This window comes from Pituophis catenifer, unplaced genomic scaffold (assembly GCF_029215685.1).
Source record: "Pituophis catenifer annectens isolate HBS135680 unplaced genomic scaffold, rPitCat1.0.hap2 SCAF_1, whole genome shotgun sequence".
Classification (NCBI taxonomy): Eukaryota; Metazoa; Chordata; class Lepidosauria; order Squamata; family Colubridae; genus Pituophis; species Pituophis catenifer.
The window spans coordinates 180978557-180999809 of NW_027256881.1; the positions used below are offsets into that span (position 1 = coordinate 180978557).

Here is a 21253-nt window from a genome sequence, read left to right on the forward strand (position 1 = left end):
ATTTTTAAAAGGCACATTTAAGTGTTGCATAGTGGGATTGCCATCTTTTTCTGCAAGAATTGGTTAACATTTTTAATGTTAACCTTCATGACATGAATAATTGAAGGATTTCTTTCTTAACAGAAACTATAATTTTGTTTAAAATTCTTCTAACATCACAGATGCTCACATGCTAAAATGCAGTACAAAAGAATGCAACACTACTTTGCTAACTGCACATTGCAACAGAAAATGTGAGTACTTGTTATGGGGAAAGGAATAATAAAACTGTTTAATTATTTTTGAAAGCAAACATAACTGTACTTCAATTGCTTTTCTGCAACTAGACAATAACACAGAGCAGCGGAATGAAGATGCTCTTTTATACTAAGTCAAAAGGAATTTCTCTGGCCCAATATTGTCTACTAAAGCTTTCCCAAGCAGATCCCCAAGCATATTCTTTAATTCCCAAAATTTTCTGTCAGCTTTCTGCAATCTTTAGCCCAGAGTTGTTTGGATATTGCAGGCATTAGAGCTCAATGTATTTGGAAAAGAAAAAAGGTGCTCTATTTAGCAAAAACTGCTCTATTTTGTTTGTTAATAATACTCTAGCAACTTAAATATTCGATCAGATAATACCTGTTCCTTTTATTGAGATATTAAAAAATGAATTTGTGATCTGTACATCAATTGCCTAAAAACAGCAAATGACGCATGGAAAGATATTGACTAAGTTCATATATTGCATTAAGTCATATTTGGTATGATCTATAAAATCACAATTATTTTTTGTATTTGCAACTCTATGTTGGTGAAGTTTTGGATTAGCACTAAAGAGACACAGGTTCTAGCTTATCCTCAGACATGGAAATTGAATGGGTAATTTTAGACCAAACTCTTTCAGCCCAACCTACTTCATAGAGCATTGTTACTGAGGAAAAAAAAAGGATGGACCATTATGCATCCACATAGAACTCTTGAAGTAAAAATAGAATGTAAATCTAATAAATAAACCACTCCTTGTCCTCGCCCTGTTCCCCCATAGATGCTGCATGAGTTCACACCTGTCAAAACCAAATAAATCACTTATGCTTCAGGTATGTGTGAACTCAATTTCTGTATAAAGGCAAAAGAAATGTCCACTATGATTGTAATATAGCTGTGAAAACAGAAGGATCTTTGTTAGAAAAAGATGGCAACTTCTGGCAGCACATACCTTTTAAAGCCAAAGATGTAAACAATTTAATCGGACATCAAACTATTTCTTTTAAGATAAATGTCCTATATTAGGTTGGAACATTTTCTCATCTAGTTCAGCACTGCCTACTCTCACAGGAGGAAGCCTCTAGAATAGGTTTTTCCCTTCACTAATAGTTTGATCCTTTAAACTGCAGAGGCTCTATCGTTGAGCTACTCTCTATCTTTCAAATCTAGCAACAGCTGGAAAAAAAGGAAGGCTCCCATTCACAAAAAGGTAGATTTTAATGTCAGAAGGATTAAGTCCCATCAAATTTCAAATGAATTGAAAAGAACATCACCAATTATGTATCTAACCTGAACTGCTTTCCCATTGACATCTGCACTAATTGATCCCGCTGTAGTAATTGCATTCGGTATTGTGACTGTAGTTCTTTCATACTGGTGTATGTAAGATAGTGGTATCTTTAATTCATGGCTAGCCACCTTGTGGTTTTAAAAAAAGAAAAAAAATATTAGCATTTGTAATCTTCCTGGAGTTACAATCTAAAATGCAATTACAATTACTACTACAGAGAAAGTTTTATTTAAATAATTTACTATTATAAGACAGAAGTACAGGTAGTCCTTGGGTCACGACAGCAGTTGGGACTCGAATTTCAATTGTTAAACATTTGATCATAAAGTGTGTGACCTCACGTGAACTCATTGCTTAGCAATGACAAACTTGGCAGTCCCCACTGCCATCAATTAGTGGTGTAGCCTGCGAGTTGTTAAGTGAGGACCTCATGTGACTGCAACTTGGGAAAAGGTCCTCAAAACCAAATACCAGGCAAGGAAGCTGGCAGGGAAGAGATACAGGTGGGTTCTAAGGAGTAAGAGTGGGTGGATGCCATGGAGTTTGGGCAGGCCATTCCCATGGACAGAAGTTACATAGTGCAGGTGATTTGGAGGATACCACAGAGTGCAAACAGGTGCCATAGGGAAGATGCTATGGAATGTAGGCAGGCGAGTGCTATGGAGTATGAGACCCCCATGCGGGATCCTCTGGAAAAAAGGATCAGGAGCAAAAGCAACTTGCAGGGACAACTTGTGCCCTCCTGCCACAGAGTGCAAAGAGATGCTGTGGACAGGCATTAAGGACTCTGGTCTGGCAGATGCCATGGATATGTACAATATCCCCATGATACCTGCATGGGGGATTCTCTGGAAAAAAGGAGGCAGAAGCAAGAGTGCCTTATGAGAGCAGCTTGTGGTCTCCTGTCAGTTTTCCCATTGATTTTGGTTGTGGGAAGCTGGCAGGGAAGGCCACAAATGCTGATCATGTGACCGTGGGACACTGCAACCATTGTAATTTTGAGCCAGTTACCAAGCCCCCAACTTGTAATCATGTGACCATAAGGACACTGCAATAGTTGCAACTTAGAGTGCTGGTCATAAATTCCCCTCATTCGGCACCTTTGTAACTTTGAATGGTCACTAAACAAACAATCGTAACCTAGGGACTACATGTAATACATCATATTATTTCAGCACAACATCTATACAGTAATGACTAGAGATTATTGACACTCTAATGTTTAGAGAACCTAAATGTTTAAAGATAGAGAAAAAGAAAAATCATAGTGTTAACTATGATTTGAAATATGGATGTTAATAAGCGTAAGATTCTTTACGTTTTACATCCATAGTAAATATAGCATTAAAAGCAATTGCAAATTACATCAAATTTTTATTGTACAATAAAAGTTTCTGTCTTAAGATGGATATTTAATGCTGTTACTGTCAGTATTGTTACTTATGGATTGTGCGTGTTAAAGGAAAAAAAGAGGCAAAACAAAATAAACAGGAACAATGTTTTAAAAAAGGAAAAGGAAATAAGGCTATTTGATTTCTAATTTCCTTTTTTGTGCCTCTACTAATTTGCAGTGTTTATAAACTTTTAGGTCTCCTTAGAAGTCAAACTATAACCATTTACATTGGCCAAGCTGCATAATATATTCCATGTATGGGAACCGTTCTTGCTTAAATTTACTCAACCTTCTATTGTGAATATGTACTGTTAATTTTGCCATTGTTGCATATTCTCCAAGGTTAAGTTCCCAATCAGATATTGTCAGAATTGAATCTTTCTTCCAGTGTTGAGCAAAATTTATTCTCACTGCTATAAGCATGTATACCTCACTAAGTTACGATATTTCTTGTTAATGTTTTCTGAGGTTATTGTACATTCAGCAAGAAAAAAATGATTTCATTTCAAACATACACATTTTCTGCATTGTACTATGTATATCTTTCAAGTACAGGTAATCCTTAATTTATGACCACAATGGAGCCTCTCCATTGTGGCTTTAAATTGTGACAGTCACAAAACGGTCACCAACCTGATTTTAAGGCATTATTTGCAACGGTCATTAAGTATACTCTGTGGTTGTTAAGTGAATGAATGGTTTGTTATGGGCTGGTTTTGCTGAAAACCAGATGTCAGTGTTTGGCAAAATCTTTGTAAAATGTGGTCATGTGATTGCAAGATGCTGCAAACAGTGATAAGCATTGGTATAATACCAATGTGACCGAGTATTGGGCTGGTAGCTAAGCACCCAATACTCGGTCACATTACCATTGGGGTGTGTGGGTGACCACCCGAACTTCAGAATTGGTTCATAAATATCCACAGGGAGGTCCATCATAACTTTGAATGGTCACTAAGCATCAGTTGTCAGTCGAGAACTACCCATAGTTTTGATGGTTTTTTTTTAGTATATACTGTATATGTCCAGTATAGGTGATAAAGTGTTCCTTCTGTTTCATGGCATTTCCACATTTATTATTATATGATTTACCTAACTTGGAAATTATTGATAGATATGTGTACCATCTAGAAAACATTTTGTATCCAATTTTCTTTAGAGTTGTAGCTCAGGATAGGTTTTATGGATTTGATCCATAATTCTTCCCATTGTTGTGACTGTATCTTTGAAAATTTGCATCCATTTTATCATACAATGTTTTATTTGGTCTGTATCTGTGTCATACCAAAGTAAGAGTTTATATCTGTGCCCTAACAAACAATATTGGTATGCGAGGGGACGGGGCAGAAATGTTAGGTAATTTGATAAACGAACAAAAAATGGAACATTCATGCAAATTTACAGTATTTGTCGGCAATAAATATATTGTAATCCATATACATTCCATAGTAGCCATCTCCAGCTGCTGCCTGTCACATGAGCTGGACATGCTAGAGAGAAATGATGGGAGTTGTAATTCAACACATGGAAAGGGCACTCAATTTGGAAAGACTGCTTTGCACAAGTTAGGAATATTAGACTTTTAAAAAATCTTAATTACCTGTAACATCTTGGTATAAAGTCCTTGTCCCAATTCACATCCACCATGGGACAGTAGTACTGACCCATCTACATAAATATGAACCAGAGCAGCAGCCTACAAAAAAATAGAAATGTATTTACTTACTTGACAAATGTTAGTTTTAATCTTTTAAATTTATGGAGAATTGCCCTAGGAACAAAGTATCCTTTATCTAGTATATCAGTTTTTTTTCAAAAAAAAAAGGATAAAATGAGTGATAAAATCAAAACATAATATTATAGTATTAGAATACATGTTACGAGTCTGTTTGGACTAAAAGTTGGAAACTCTGAGTTCTAGTCCTCCCTTGAGCAAGAAAACCACCTGGGTCGCTCTCTCTCAACCCTAGGTAGAAGGTGCTAGCAAACCATTTCCAAAATGTTGCCAAGAAAGCTGGATAGATCTGCCCTTGTAGTCAACAGGAATCATGATTGACTCTTAAGATGGTTAACAATAACAAAGTTTAAGGAAGAATTCTGTAAAATGATGAGATACAGATTGGACTAGGTTATAAGTGATGGGCTGGAAAGCCTATCACTTATAAGAATAGTGAAGTAACAAAGTTCTGATGATATGTTGATTTGCATCTCCAGTAGATCAGTTTACTACTATTAGTCTATTCATGTTATGACATTGTTCAAAATTACAATATAGGTAGTCTGCAACTTACGATTGTTTGTTTAATGACAATTCAAAGTTATTCCAGCCTCAGAAAAAGTGCCCACTGAGAAGAAGAGGGCTGAAGCTGGAACCTAAGGGAAAATGCCCTTCAAGTCACCAAAATGATTTATTTTGGGCTCGGGACAGGTGTTGCTCCTCTGTTCTGGTCCTGTTAGACCTCTCAGCGGCTTTTGATACCATCGACCATGGTATCATGCTGCACCGGCTAGAAGAGTTGGGGGTGGGAGGCACCGTGTTACGGTGGTTCTCCTCCTTTCTCTCTGACCGGTCGCAGTTTGTGTTGGCAGGGGGGCAGAGGTCGACCTCGAGGCCTCTCATTTGTGGAGTGCCGCAGGGATCGGTCCTCTCGCCCCTTCTGTTCAACATTTATGTGAAGCCGCTGGGTGAGATCATCCGTGGCTTTGGGGTGAGATACCACCAGTACGCTGATGACACCCAGCTGTACATCTCCACCCCAGGCCACCCCAACGATGCCCTTGAAGTGATGTCCCAGTGCCTGGAGGCTGTGCGGGTCTGGATGGGGAGGAACAGGCTCAAGCTCAACCCTTCCAAGACTGAGTGGCTGTGGCTCCCGGCATCCCGATATAGTCAGTTGACTCCATCACTGACTATTGGGGGCGAGTCATTGGCCCCCACAGAGAGGACTCGCAATCTGGGAGTCCTCCTGGATATGCAGCTGTCCTTGGAGGAACATCTGACGGCTGTAGCCAGGGGGACCTTTTGTCAGGTTCGCCTGATTCGCCAGTTGCGGCCCTTTCTTGATCGGGATTCCCTGTGCACAGTCACTCACGCCCTCGTCACCTCTCGCCTTGACTACTGCAATGCTCTCTACATGGGGCTCCCCTTGAGGAGCACCCGGAGGCTCCAGCTGGTCCAGAACGCAGCAGCGCGGGTAGTGACGGGAGCAGCATGGTGCTCCCATGTAACACCACTCCTGCGCGAGCTGCACTGGCTCCCGGTGGTCTTCCGGGTGTGCTTCAAGGTGTTGGTTATCACCTTCAAAGCACTCCAGGGCATAGGGCCTAGCTATCTTCGAGACCACCTGCTGCTACCGACGACCTCCCATCGACCCGTGCGCTCCCACAGAGAGGGCCTCCTCAGGGTGCCATCAGCCAGACAGTGTAGGCTGGTGACCCCCAGGGGGAGGGCCTTCTCTGTGGGGGCACCTACCCTCTGGAATCAGCTCCCCCCAGAGATAAGGAGAATCCAGGACCTCAATGCCTTCCGTCGTGCCCTTAAAACCCATTTTTTCAAGCAAGCCGGGCTGGCTTAAGATGAAATTTTTAACTGTTTTTAAATGTTTTAAACGTTTTAATTGGTAATGAGTTTTAATTGGGCCAAATTTATATATCTTTTAATTGTTTTTTAATATTTGTCCTGCATGTTTTTTAATTTTGGCTGTACACCGCCCTGAGTCCTCAGGGAGAAGGGCAGTATAGAAATTCAATAATAAATAAATAAATAAATAAATAAATTTTATTTTATTTATTTATTTTATTCGGCTTATATGCCGCCCTATCTCACAATGGACTCAGGGCGACTCACAACAATAAAACACAAGCCACAATAAAAATAAAGGATAAAATCTAAAAAATTTAAAATTAACCCATTAAAACCCTTAAAACCCTGTCATCAGACCAGGTCAAGGGATTTGAAAAGCCAAGTTTTTAATTCCCGGCGGAAGGTGCGAAGGTCAGGCGCTAGTCGGAGCTCCAAGGGGAGTTGATTCCAGAGGGTGGGCGCCCCAACTGAGAAGGCTCTACCCCTGGGGGCCGCCAGCCACCACTGTCTAGCCAACGGCACCCTGAGTAGGCCCTCTCTATGGGCGCGAACCGGGCGATGGGATGTTGTTGCTGGCTATAGGTGGTCCGCCAAATATCCTGGTCCTAAGCCATGTAGGGCTTTATAGGTCAACACCAGCACCTTGAATCTCACCCGGAGGGCAACCGGTAGCCAATGCAAACCGCGCAGGAGGGGTGTAACATGCGAGTATCGGGATTCTCCCATCACAACCCGCGCGGCTGCATTCTGCACCAGCTGAAGCCTCCGAGTGGTCCTCAAGGGATTTCTATAAGATTTACCTTTCAGTATGACATGGGACCTACTGATTATTCAGGACTTCTCAAATAATTAAAATTTCTAAATATTGAAAAGTAATCCTTATTACAATTCTATAATGAAGGTAATATTGTTCCTAAACAACATATCATAAGAAGTTTGTTACATATAAATATGCAGAATATATAAATATGTATAGCAGAAGAAAGAGCTGTGACCTGGAAGTTTGGAGAAAAGGGAATGGTTTCTCATGATGGCATTTTCCCAAATGAAATTTACCCACCTCTTCAAAACAGCTGTTCCTTTGCACTAATTATTTTACTTTTGGGAGGATCACATTCTGAAAAGTGAACAACTTGCCTGGTGGTAAAATGTGTTATTATATCCAACTGAAAACAACATGGGGATGATTGCAATTCCTTTCTTCTTCCAGTAATTTTGTTTATTGAATTCCTCAGCAGCTTCTTTTCTGATGTAGTAATCAGACTTCTTCAAGCATTCTTTCCAACATGCCAGCAGATTTCTGGCATCCACCTTTTCTTTGTAGGGAGTTTCAGATACCGTTTTGTATAAATTCACCTCCCTGACCTTCAGCAGAGACACAGAAAATACTTTTAGTTGCTTTATATGTTTAACAAATCATGTAAAACTTGGTATGTGCGTTTATATATTCTGCATTAATAATAATTACCATTTTTAGTATGCTAAAAAAAGAATCACTGGAGTCCAAAGATCCAGTCCACATCAGCCATCTGTTCTTTGAGCAGGAAATAAGAGCCCAGGAAGACCATCAGATTATGCCCCAGTTCCAAATGGGTTAGTGCAACCCCATTCGGGACCAGAGGGGACGTTTCCTGGAACTGAGCAGTCAAAGAGCTACAGCCAGTCTTGCTAATGCTCACCTTAACCTGTCCTTCCCATCCAAACCTCCACTGTCTCCAGGGATAGGACAAGGCCTTGACAGCATTGCTTGGTTGGCCAAGGTCCAGATGTACAACTGATTATAATCACCATACTGATTATTCCTACCTTAAACATCTCCCACTATAGATATTAAACAAGAGCAATGACAATGTCAAACTTGTGGCACCCCACAAATCAGGAGCTTTGGACTTGACTTCTCTCCCCTAAACCCCCAACCTCATTATTATTCTCAGTACTATGTCCTGGCCTAAAAAGAGTCCAGATAATTTCTTCCTGGATTCTCAGTAATTGTAACCTGACCATCTTCTCAACAACCGTCTCCCAAAAGATTGAAGACTGGACAAAATGTTGTGCTGTGAATAGAAGTGGCAAGCATGCTAGCCATTGTGCACAATATACACACCTCTATCTAGCCAATGCTTTGGTCTCACTTCCTACCCTGTCTTCCCATAGATGCCCTAGGCGCACTCTTTTCTGTCTGTGTTCAAGCTACATTATACTGAGTTTAAAAACATTTCTGTTCAGAGTGTTCTGTACAACAATAAGAATGTGATTTATTATGTTTCCTAAACATAATATAAATCCCCTCTCTTGACATTTGTGGCAAAGATGGGAAGAAAAGTACTGGTGGTAAACAGCAACTTTATATAAGTTGATCAGTATATTCTAATACAACATGCACATAGTTTTCCTATGTATTACTGTCGTGGATTTCCCTCCGCCCCCAAGATACTAGCTATAGGAAAGCAATAACTTTCATAACAGATTAATGGTCAACTTTGGAATGGTCATTTTGATAAATACAATATGACGAGAGTTATTAATATATAACATATTTCTTTCTCCCTTCATGCTTACGATCAAACAAAAAAAATGTGTCCCATTGCCTCAGTGCTTGGCCTATGGAGTGGGACAGAATAATGCACATGCAGAGGTTCCTTTTCAGCTGATCATCTTCCCTTCCATTTTATTGGATTGGCATCAGTTCCAAATAACAGCTAGTGTCCAAGTGCTCTGACAGGGCTGATGTTGTGCTGAATCTCTATCTATGAGTTTCCCACAATGCTTAGGTCCCCAACTGAATATTTATCTGAGACACTCTGAGAAATGGAAATCATTGCTATGGCAACATTTAGAGTACTGTCACATCAGTTGTTTTATATCCATCCAAGTCCAATGGCCAAAGAGGGAGACAGTAGGGACCAGTTGCCCTAAGTCGCCTTAATCAGAAAGTGTCCCACAATGAGTGACTTAGAATGATTAGTCTGTTCAAAAAGTCCCCAAAATTAGTACTCATGAGAGTGTTCTAGAAGCACTCTCTTCTAGAGTGCTTCTCTAGTCCAATCTTGAGGACTTGCTTGAGGACAATCATTCTTAAGTTAAGATACTGTAGACTGTTTCTTTGTAGAAAGGTCACAGTTTGTTTCCACAGTAAGTAATTTTCATATCCTTTTGCTCTCAAAAGGGTGAATTATTCTAGAATGAATGGCTATAAACTAGAAAAAGCTAATTGTGCTTTAGATGCACTGAAGTATCTTTCTCAAGATTCATGCCAGAGATATCTGAAATGCTTTCTTGGGAAAATCCAAACTCTAACTTACGGAATTTACATTGTGGCAACTTAGTTTTCACCATCAGCATGAGCATTTGTATAAATGTTTAAATTGGGACCGAAAGTCATCTCCCAAAGATGAATCGTGATATAGAAATATTGCAATAATTAAAACAATACATAAATAATACAATTATTCAGCACGAGGGGATGAGTTTATTTTCAGTCATCTGATATTTGTCATGAGCTTGTGGTACTGTTTGAGATGGCATAGTGATGACAAAATGATTCACTGATATAAACAATCAATTCCCTCATTGGCGCAAGGAAATGATCTCTGTGACTTACAACAGAAAAAAATGTAGCTATCTAAATTTGGTTCAAAAACTTCCCTGGCAATATCAAAGACCAATCTGCCAATGGAAGTTGGGAAATCTCTGGAGAAGGCTAGAAAGCCATCTCTTGGGAATGGTATAGGCGGTTAGATCAGAAGAATTTTGTGTCCCCTTCCAATGCTATGAATCTTTGATTCAATGAAATATTGTTTATCCAGGGGCTTGGAAGTTTTGCCCCTTCCAGCCAAGCTCCCCAACTGGAAATAAATCTGGCTGGGAGAACAGGTTTAGGAGTATTTACTGGGGAAAATATTCTGGTTTCTCTTCAGACCTTATACATCTTTTATCTTTTATTAGAAGGTATTCACATCCCTCTCCTTTCTGTCAATTCTACTATGCAAATGAAGACTGACATATCCGTGTTACATTTGCAAAAACAACATTGTGGCCTTACTGTAAATTACTCTAAACACACCTTTTTTCCATTCCTTTATTTACCTTATCAGGTGGAAGATCAAGGCAGTCAGCCACAGCTGCTATCCACATTTCCGCACTTAAGGCTGATTGTGCAAATCCAAACCCTCGAAATGAAGTATTTGATGGTAAATTTGTCTTGCAGGCCCATCCATGGCTTCGGAAGTTGGGGATATCATATGCATTAAAAGATTTTAGCACCACATACTCTATTACCTAATGGATAGGAATAGATAAGAAGCCTGTTAATTATTATATCTTATGGAGTTACCCTCATATTTTAATTTTCAGCATCCTTAGGTTCCTGCTGTCACTATCTAGCTTCTATCTTTTCTTTCTATCTTTCTGTCTTCTATCTATCTTCCAAGAAGCTATCACCTGACATTCACCAGCTAACACCAGTGGGGAAAGACAGTGGGAATTTATACCAGTGCTATCATTTATCATATGGCACAGAGACAGAGTGACTACAGAATTCTACCCACCCTCTCTTTTTAAAAAACTTCAAGAATTAAAACATGGACATAAAAAATGGCAATATAGCAGCTTGCAACTATGATAAAAAAGAAAAATCTCCAAAATAATACAATACGTTGGCAGAATACAAAATGGAGTTGATCTGCTACAAATGAAGAGCCCTTTCTATAAAACATAGATCACAGGAGTATTATGTATACAAAAAAATTCATAAGCAGAGCACAAAATATTGATGAAGGTGAACAATAAACACCCAGTTTATAATCAAATTCAAATTAGTTTGTTATTGTGTTCATTAAGCAGCAGAAGGCAAATATAATCATGGGCATAAAGTTGAAATGAAAAGGAGTAAACTATATCTAGCAGACCATAACCATGCAGATTCAACTACTTTTAGTTATTACATGCCTTATTTTATATAGGTAGTCCTTGACTTACGACCACAATTGGGACCAGACTTTCCATTGCGAAACAAGGAGGTTGTTAAATGAATTACAACTAATTTTATAACTTTTGTTTCACACAATTGGTAAGTGAACCATTGCAATTAAGCGAATCATACAGTCATTGTGTGAATCTGTTTTCCTCCATTAGCTTTGCTGGTCAGAAGCCAGCAGGGTAGGTTACAACTGTTGTAAATACATGCTGGTTGCCAAGTGCCCAACTTTTGATCATGTGACCATGGGGATGCTGCGACACTTGTAACTGCAAAGACTGGTTGTAAATCACTTTTTTTCAATGTCACTGTAACGTTAAATGATCACTACACAAATACTTGTAAAATGAGGGCTACTTATATGCAGCCATGCAGAACCTGCCTAGATTACCTATTGTCATGAGACTGATGTTAAGTAGCAGGAACTGTGCAAACAGGTAGTCCTCTACTTCTGACTTTAATGGAGCCCAGAATTTCTGTCTTAAGTCATGACGGTCGTAAGTCAAGGCATCCACTTGACCAATGTGATTTTATGAGCTTATTTTATGGTAGTCGTAAAGTGAACACTACATTCATAAAATAAGTCAATTTATTCCTATGTGCTGGAATCCGGCAAAAAGTACCAAATTGCTGTCACATGTCCATGGAACATAGCAACCAGCCATAAAAGTGAGCCAGTTCCCAAGAGCCCAAAATGCGGTCATGTAACTGCAGGTGGGTGTAGCATTGGAACTCTGAACTGGGTTAGAAGAACCTTTTGTTCTAAGTCTCTTTGGGACCTTGAATGGTGGCTAAGCAACTGGTTGTTAAGGAAGGACTATTTGTATTGCTGGGTGATAAATCCTCTAATATTATTGAGAAACAGAGTAATTAGAGCTCAGTTAAGTTCCTTGTAAAATTGGCAAAATCGCTGAATAAACCCTACCTACTTTGATTCATAGGAACATACTTGCCATGACCAGGATATATTTTTTTTTGTTTCTATCTTCCGGTACTGCTCCCCAGAGGGCACTGCATTGGAGTAGACTGTGTGAAAGCCCTTCTCTGGTTCAAGATATCTAACTGCAATGGGATAGGAGGTTGATGCTATGATATTCTCACTCTGTAAGTCAGGAAAAGACAAATGAATTTGTCTTTGAATTTGGCGTCCTGCATCCAACACCTACTGCTTGAGCATCAGATTTGCTTGTTTGAAATCCACTGATAGTAAATAAGAAGGTGAAGGTCCTACAGATGTGACAGCTTGCTATAAATTGTTCGCCTCCTCATAGTTTGAAATCTGTGCTCTAATATCAAGGGGACAAAACTGTGTTAGTTTTAGTTAGCAATTTAATACGGTCTGCCATATTCTAGTTCCCTTGCTCACCATTCCGGTCTCCATGTGTTTGGTTCCATCAGAGACACAACAGTGGACTTTGAAGATTGCTCTCAGGAATTTGGATTGAGTAAGTTTCAGTGGCACAAAGTTGGGAGATGGCCCTAGCTATGCACTGTATGGTAGCTTTGCTATGAATTTGGCTTCAAGCCACAGAAAACAAGAGAGAAAAGAACCTAGTACAAATATTCCATGTATTTTCCTTTTTCAATAAAAGCAAAAATCAACTCTACTCTGATTTCTTGGACCTTTCCACCCTTTTGGAGATTCTAAATTTTCATCAGAGGCTGTAGCGAACAATGGAAACTCAATTGTTTTCCAGTTTCTCACCATTCACTTTTTCTACTCCACTTTAAACAATCATTTTTTTTTCTTGAAACCAGCAGAGGAAAGGACTGGGGTAATCTGACCTTAACAAGGAAACTCTCTGTCCCAAGGAGATGTGGCTTGTGAATCTGAGTTTGTAGTCTGGAATTTATACCAGGTATCTTCCCTTGTTCTTAAGAGCTTTTAATTGAAAAGATTCATTTCAGCATTTAAATTTGTTTAATTCTTTTGTCAGATTGAGAACCACTTGGTATACTGTATACTGGTATACTGTATATCCTAAATAGCATTCAACTCATATTCAATTTCTTTTTTTTTTTTTTTAAATTTTTATTAATAATAAAAAGAAAAAACAAAACCAACATAAATACATAAAATGACATACAAAACTAACAAACATCGATTCAGTCCAATGACTGACTCTTAGAAGTTACTGTAACGGTGGAGTATTTTCCATTTTTCTATTTATATCAATGTCTATAATCATCTGTTTACATGGTTATATATATATATATATATAATTGATTCCTTAATTACTTCTATACATTTCTATTGATTAGTCATAAACTATCTTTGTATTCCTATTTTTGCCTCCAGCCAGCCGTACCATCTTTGCCATACTAAATAGTAATCAGTATCATCTTTCTCTTGTATTTCTTTTGTAAGCTTATCTAATTCTGCGCATTCTGTAATTTTAGCTATTATTTTGTCTTCTGTAGGTAACTGTTCAGATTTCCAATGTTGGGCAAAGAGTATACGTGCTGCTGTGAGGATATGAATAATTAGATATTTTATTTCTTTGGTATAATTTGCTGTGATGATTCCCAATAAAAAGGTTTCCGGTCTCATTTCAAGTTTTTGTTTCGTAATTTCTTCAATCATTGTTTTGATTTGTTGCCAGTATTGTTTTGCCCTTCGGCATAGCCACCAGAGATGGTAGTATGTCCCTTTCTGTGATTTACATTTCCAGCACATCGGGGATGTATTTGGGAACATCTTGGCTAGGCGCGCCGGTGGGAGGTGCCATCGGTAGAACATTTTATAAAGGTTTTCTTTGTAGGGTATGGACAGTGTCATCTTATAATTTATCTTCCACAAATTCTCCCACTTATCCAATTCAATAGTATATCCTATGTTTTTGGCCCATGTTATCATGCTTTCTTTGACAACCTCCTCTTCCAATTTGTATTGTAATAGGTACTTATAAATTTTGGTAATCATTTTCTCATCTGCACTTTGTAATATTTTATCCAATTCATTTGGTTCATTTTGGAATCCGAATTGTGCCCGATCAGTTTTGTATCTTGATTCTATTTGCATGTATGGCCACCAATCAATGTCTATACCCTGATTTTGTAATTCTTGTCTTGTTTGTAATTCTCCTTCACTGTTCAGTAGTTCTTTATAAGTCCTCATTTTCGCTATGTCCATGGCATTGGGGTATATTTGTGCTTCCATTGTCGATAGCCATCGTGGGATCTTGGTGTAATGTTTCCTAACCTCTTGCCATGATTTGTACAATGCTTCTCTAATGATATGTTGCTGAAAATACCCATGGTGCTTATCCTTTCCCTCCCAGAGAAAGGCATGCCATCCGCGTTGTAGATCAAAGCCTTCTAGTGATAACATTCTTTTATTCTTAAGATCGATCCAGTCCCTTATCCAGTTTAGCGACGCTGCTTTATAATATAGCTCCCAGTCCGGTAGGCCTAGGCCTCCTTTTTCCCGGGTATCTTGCATACATTTTATTTTAATTCTGGCCCTTTTCCCATTCCAAATAAATTTTGTTGTTATTTTAGTAAGGTCCTTAAAGAAATTCTTTCCTGGCCAGATTGGGGCTACTTGGAAAAGGTAGAGTAATCTAGGGAGTATATTCATTTTTATGGATGCAATTTTCCCTAGGAATGACAGTTGTAATTTATTCCACGTTTCCAGGTCTTTTCTAATTTGTTTCATTAATTTATTGTAATTGTCTTCTCTGATTGTTATTGCTTTGGCAGTAAGCCAGATTCCTAAATACTTTATTCTCTTTACAATTTGTATTCCTAGTTTGTCTTCTAGTTGTATCTCTTGTACCTTTGTCAAGTTCTTTGTTAACACTTTAGTTTTTTGTTTGTTAATTTTAAGCCCTGCAACTCTTCCATATTCCTCTATCCTCGCTAAAAGTTTGGCTCCTGTTGTTTCCGGTTGCTCCATTATAAACACCACGTCATCAGCAAAGGCTTGCAATTTGTACTCCTCTTTCCGTATTCTCAAACCTTTTATTTCGGGGTCTTTCCTGACTTCATTTAATAATATTTCCAAAGAGATTATGAACAATAGTGGGGATAAAGGGCAGCCTTGTCTCACTCCTTTTTGTATATCTAAGTTTTCAGTCATATCTCCATTGATCATAATTTTGGCCGTTTGGAGGGAATATATTCTTCTAATCATTTGTAAAAATTTAGCACCAAAGTCCATAATTTCTAATTGCGATATGAGGAAGTTCCAGTTTAAATTATCAAAGGCCTTTTGTGCGTCTAAGAAGAGTAAGGCTGCTTGTTTATCGTTTCTTTTCTCGTAATGTTCCAGGACATTAATAATTGTTCTTATGTTATTTTTGATCTGTCTTCTTGGAACAAAACCGTTCTGATCCGTATGTATGTATTTATGAATAATTGTTTTCAGTCTTTGCGTTATGACCAACATGAAGAGTTTATAATCTACATTAAGCAGTGAAATCGGCCTATAATTTTTAATTTGTGTGGGGTCTGTGTCTTCTTTAGGGATAAGTGTAATGATGGTTTCAGTCCAGGATTTGGGAATTTCTGCCTCCAATAATGCACCGTTGAGAACCAGGAGTAACAGTTCATCCATTGCATTTTGACAGTTCTTATAAAACTCCGTTGGTATACCGTCCGGGCCTGGAACTTTGTTGTTTTTTTGCTTTTTCCTTGCTTCCACCAGCTCAGACATCGTAATTGGTCTATTTAATGCTTCTCTGTGGGACTTCTCTAATTTTATGATGTTTGTTTTACATAGGTATTCCTTAATGTCTTCCTCCCGAATCTCTTCTCCCTTGTAGAGACTTTGAAAGAAATCTTTAACTATACGTTTTTTGTCTAGGTTGGTATGGTATATTTGACCTGTTTCGTCTTGCAATTGAAATATTGTTCTCCTTTCTTTTTCTTTTTTCAATTTATACGCTAACCAGCGCCCCGTTTTGTTTGCATGCTCAAAGTGTTTCTGCTTTGCTAATTTAATTTTCTGTACGATTTCTGTCTGGGTAGTCAGATTGATTCTGTGTTTAGTAAGGTTTAATTTTGCTTTTATTGTTTTGTTTTGGGGGTCCTTCTGCAATTCTAATTCATATGTTCTGAGTTCTTCTAACAACTTATTCCTTGACTGTTGTTTCTCTTTATTTTTTTTTGCCATATACGCGATTGTAAGACCTCTTATATATGCTTTAATTGTGTCCCAAAGATTTTGAAGTGTTGTCTGTTCTTTAGTGTTTATTTGTAGGAACATTTTAACCTCTTTCTCGATCATCTGTATATATTCCTTATCCTTTATTATTCCCGTGTCCATCATCCACCTCCTTTGCTTTCGATGTCCCTTCCATATTATTCTAATGGGGTTATGATCTGCCCAGGTGTTCACTGCTATTTCGATATCTTTTACCTCCTCTCTGAGGTCTGAAGTCATCCAGGCCATGTCGATCCTAGACCATGACTGATGTGGGTTTGAATAATATGTATATTGTTTCGTTTGCATGTTTGCCTCTCTCCATACGTCATGTAGGTGTAGTTCATTGATCATATCCTTGAAGGGTTCCGGTAGAGTTTTCTTTCTGGTTTTACTTTGTTTGGTACTCCGGTAATCTTTTTCTATGTCCATGATTGCGTTGAAGTCTCCTACCATACAGATATCTTCGTACTCCAGGTCTTTAATTATATTGTGTAGCTTTTTGAAAAAATCATTTTGATTTGTGTTGGGTGCATATATAGATATTAATAGTATTGTTTTGGATTCTGTTTGTATTTCTATTATTAAGAAACGTCCTTCTGTGTCTGCATATATTTGTTTTGTTTTTAGGTATTTCTTCACATATATTACGACTCCTCTCTTTTTTTGGTCTCCAAGCGCTGCATATAGTCTTCCTAATCTTTGATTATCCAATAGTTTTTGATGCTGTCTTTTAATATGTACCTCTTGGAGTGTTATAATATCCATTTCTAGTTTTTGAAGTTTTGTAAATGTGTGTTTTCTTTTTGCTGGTGAATTAAGTCCGTTTATGTTGATTGAAATGAGTTTTAGCTCTTTTTCCATCTCTCTTTATTTATTTATCCGTTGATTGCAATCTTTTGTTGTTTCTGAGTATCATTTGCGTCTTTTCCCTCGCTCCCTCTCTCTCCATTCTTTCTCTTTCCAATCTTCTCCCCTCTTCTTGGTCTCTTCCTTCTTTCTCTGTCCGCCATTCCTCTTGCCTCTTAGGACCCTCTTCTTTTCTACTCTCTTGCTCCTCCTCCAGCACGAAGTGTTGATCAAAGAAGTCCTGTGCTTTTCCTACGTTATCAATTCTGTATTTTTTGTCTTCCCAGGAAATTAATAGACCCTCCGGTATTAGCCAACGGAACTTTATTTTAAATTTATTTAATTGTGCCGTTAGGAAATTGTAGTTCCTTCTTTGGTCCCTCGTCCTTTTTGGTATCTGTTTGAGGGTTAAAATTTCTCTTCCCTTATACATAGCTGTATCCTCTCTCATCTTCCTATAGATCTCTTCTTTTAAGGATTTTTTTTGTAAATCTGATATGTATTTCCTTTGGCAGTTTATTTCTCCGGGCGTAGTTCGTGTGGACTCTATAGATTTCGTCTATTCCACTTCGAATCTCTTCCTTGTTCCTCTGGGTCACTTCAGAGAGTATCTCAGTCATGATTTCTCCTAAGTCCTCCTCCTTTTGCTCTTCTACATTCTGGAACCTTAAGTAGAAGGATGCCTTCTCCATCTCAAGATATGATACCGTGTCCTCTAGATCCTTATTTGTAGCTGCTTGGTCATATTCCATCCTCTCCATGTTCTTATTTGTATATTCTATTCTCTCCTCCACCTTACAAATCCTCTGTTCATTTTCCTCCATTTTATGTTGTATCTTTCCTATCTTCTCGTCCATGTTCCTAATATTATCCTTTATCTCTCCCACATCCATCCTTAGTTCCTTGTGGTTTTTCCTTGTCTCCTCATGGTTATAGGCCATAGTCTCTTGCATTTTATTCATTCCTTCCTGGATTTAAGTGGAATATTTCTCTTGGGACTCTTGGACTTTTGGACTTTGGAGATTTGGAGGTTTGGACCTAAACTTCGGGATTTGGATTATTCTACCCTCTACTCCTTTTCTCTCTCTGTTGAAAGGTGGACACTTGGGGGTTTTGAAGCTTTGGTGGACATTGGACACTCAATCTAAAAATATTTGGACATTGGACATTGGACTTAGAACTTTGGACTTTGAACAATAAATAAGAAAGATACAAATTTGGAAAGAAGAGAAGAAAAAAAAAAAAAGAGAGAGAGAGAAGAGAGTGATCCAGAAAAAGAAGAAGAATCAACTGTAAAGTATAATTAATTGTATTAAAAGCTGATAACAAATTAGTGATTAAGAACCGCAGAAGGCATTAATGTTAAATGTATTGTTTGTGAAATCTATATAATCCTATATATTATATAATATATACTATATATATAACTGTTAATTTAATTTTATATTTACTCTTAATATATAACTATATTTATCTTAGTGCTATATTTTATCTTGGTAGTTAAATATTATATCTTTCTGCATGTCTAGCTTTGAAAACTATATTAGACAGATTAATTGATTTTAGGATTGAAATTAAGGTAATTGATTTGATAAATACTAATTAATTAATAGTACTTAACAATTAATTTAAATAAGATAGTAAATAACCAAATATAAGGATAGTTAACTGATGAATTGCTGAAGTATTAGACTTTTCCCTCGCTTCCCCCCCCCTTATATTCTACCCCTATGCTTAGAGAGTAATACAGACCAGACAGTTATTATGAATTGAAGATCTCTGTAAAATATCGAAAAAGGGAAAATAGAACTTATAGATAAATTTACATATAGATAGTGATAGTGTGATAAGGGAACCTATCCTAGTTGCTTATTTTCTTGGGATTACCGGGACTATTGAAAGCCACTAACCATACAAAAATCCCAAAAGAAATAGAATATCCTAAATAGAAATCAGTATATGAGATTCTGGGAGAAGATATTAAAAGAAATACAAATGGCAACTACAAGCTCAACAACAATCTCTAAGTTAAGTAAGAAAATACCATCAAGCCAGATGATACTCACGGCCTCCCCAATATAACAAAAAACAGCTGAAACCACGGAAAAGGATAAAGCAGTTCCCACTCTTAGTATGCAAAACATTCATTCCATATTAACGACGATCCAGGAAGGAATGAATAAAATGCAACTCATATTCAATTTCTGTTGCTTTGCATATATACTGAGAGTTTCTGTACCAGAGACAAATTCTTGTGTATCTAATCACACTTGGCCAAATAAATAAAGTATTCAAATATTCTATCATCAGCAAGTATAAGATTATTTTTCTTGCAACCAGCACTAAATATATTGTTTCTATCTATGAGTCTTCTGTTATAAAGAAACCTACCATTTCAGATTCATCTGGTGTACATCCACCATTTATGAAGAGTAGAAGGTCAACAGCTTTAATTTTGCCATCTTTCATGAATCCCACCTAAAATCAGAATAGTGTATTGTTAGAAACACATTATCTCCTTCGTCTGAATCCCCTGAAGTTTACTGGAATTTTCTCTGGGCAACAAAAGCACCAGCATTTTTTACATCTTTAATTTTTTTCTTCAACAATTTTGATGGTGCCGAAAGGATAATAAGCTGTGTATCAGATAAACTTTTTTGTTGGGGAGACCATTTGACTGCTAATGTGTCTCCACTTAGGAAGTCTTCTTGACAGCTACTTATCTCCTTTGTTTAGGATTTTGCTTATTTGGAAAGAAATAAGCAAAATCTCTGGAAAGAAATAAATTGAAGAAAGGAATATTTCAGTGATCTCAAACTGTTAATATATTGGCAGCTATTGCAGGTGATGAAGCACTAACAATGATACACTTAAAACTGTCCAATTTTTGAATCTTTCTCAAAAACAGTCACACATAAAACATAAAGAAGGAAGGAAGGAAGGAGGGAGGGAGGGAGGGAGGGAGGGAGGGAGGGAGGAAGATTCTGACTGGGAGATTACCAGAGCATGCATGAGAGATACTGATCGAAATAACTCATAAAAATACTTTTTTGCCTTGGGTTAAACCTGCCCTATGTCTAGAAGATGCCTGATTTCTGCATGCTTTCTGCACAGTCCAAGACATTGTGTACAGCAGCAGTATAAGGAGACAGAATAGACCAGAAAGAGAAATTGTGTTTTTGCTGATAGGCAAGGACAGAGTAAGTCTGTGTGAGGTAATAATTTGTAGGTATATAAAACTGTTGCCATTTAGAATCAAAATAGCTTACTTTATATTTTCCATAAAGCGGATGTCGGCCTCCAACTATTAGCATGTCATATTCTCGCTCCAGGATAAAACGAACTGGACAACCCGTTCTACAAAAATGTATGCAACATTATGATGAGTTGCTAGGACACCAAAGAGCATATTCCATAGTGCAGAGATTTCCAAGTCTTTGTGCTACTTTTGTACCAACTTCTTATGGGAGATATGTTAATGATAAAATTGGCACTTAACAGCAGGCAAACAGGTTCTTCTCATTTCAGTTCACATTGCTTTTTACTCCCTCAACATACATACATCTCTCTCTCTCTCTCTTTCTCTTTCCCTCTCCCCCTCCCTCTCTCCTTCCCCCTCCCCCTTCTCTCAGCAAACACAATACATGGTTGATCCCAATTAATTTTATACCCTGCCTTTCATGCAAGAATGCAAGAGCCAGTTTGATCTAGTGGTTAAAGCACCAGACTAGAAAGCAGAAGACCATGAATTCAGTCCCACCATAGCCATGAAA

General features: G+C 37.8%; 1 protein-coding gene across 2 annotated transcripts in view; it reads right to left on the reverse strand.

The window, feature by feature from the left end:
- The window catches only part of AOX1 (aldehyde oxidase 1), an 89525-nt gene that overhangs the window by 22548 nt on the left and 45724 nt on the right, over positions 1-21253 (reverse strand). For both annotated transcript variants that reach the window (XM_070933274.1, XM_070933273.1), the window contains exons 23-28: positions 20750-20837; positions 19872-19958; positions 10597-10788; positions 7648-7875; positions 4528-4623; positions 1534-1662 (exon numbers count right to left, since the gene is read on the reverse strand). In XM_070933274.1, the coding sequence (XP_070789375.1) occupies positions 1534-1662; positions 4528-4623; positions 7648-7875; positions 10597-10788; positions 19872-19958; positions 20750-20837 (820 nt within the window). The remainder of the gene's footprint in view (positions 1-1533; positions 1663-4527; positions 4624-7647; positions 7876-10596; positions 10789-19871; positions 19959-20749; positions 20838-21253) is intronic.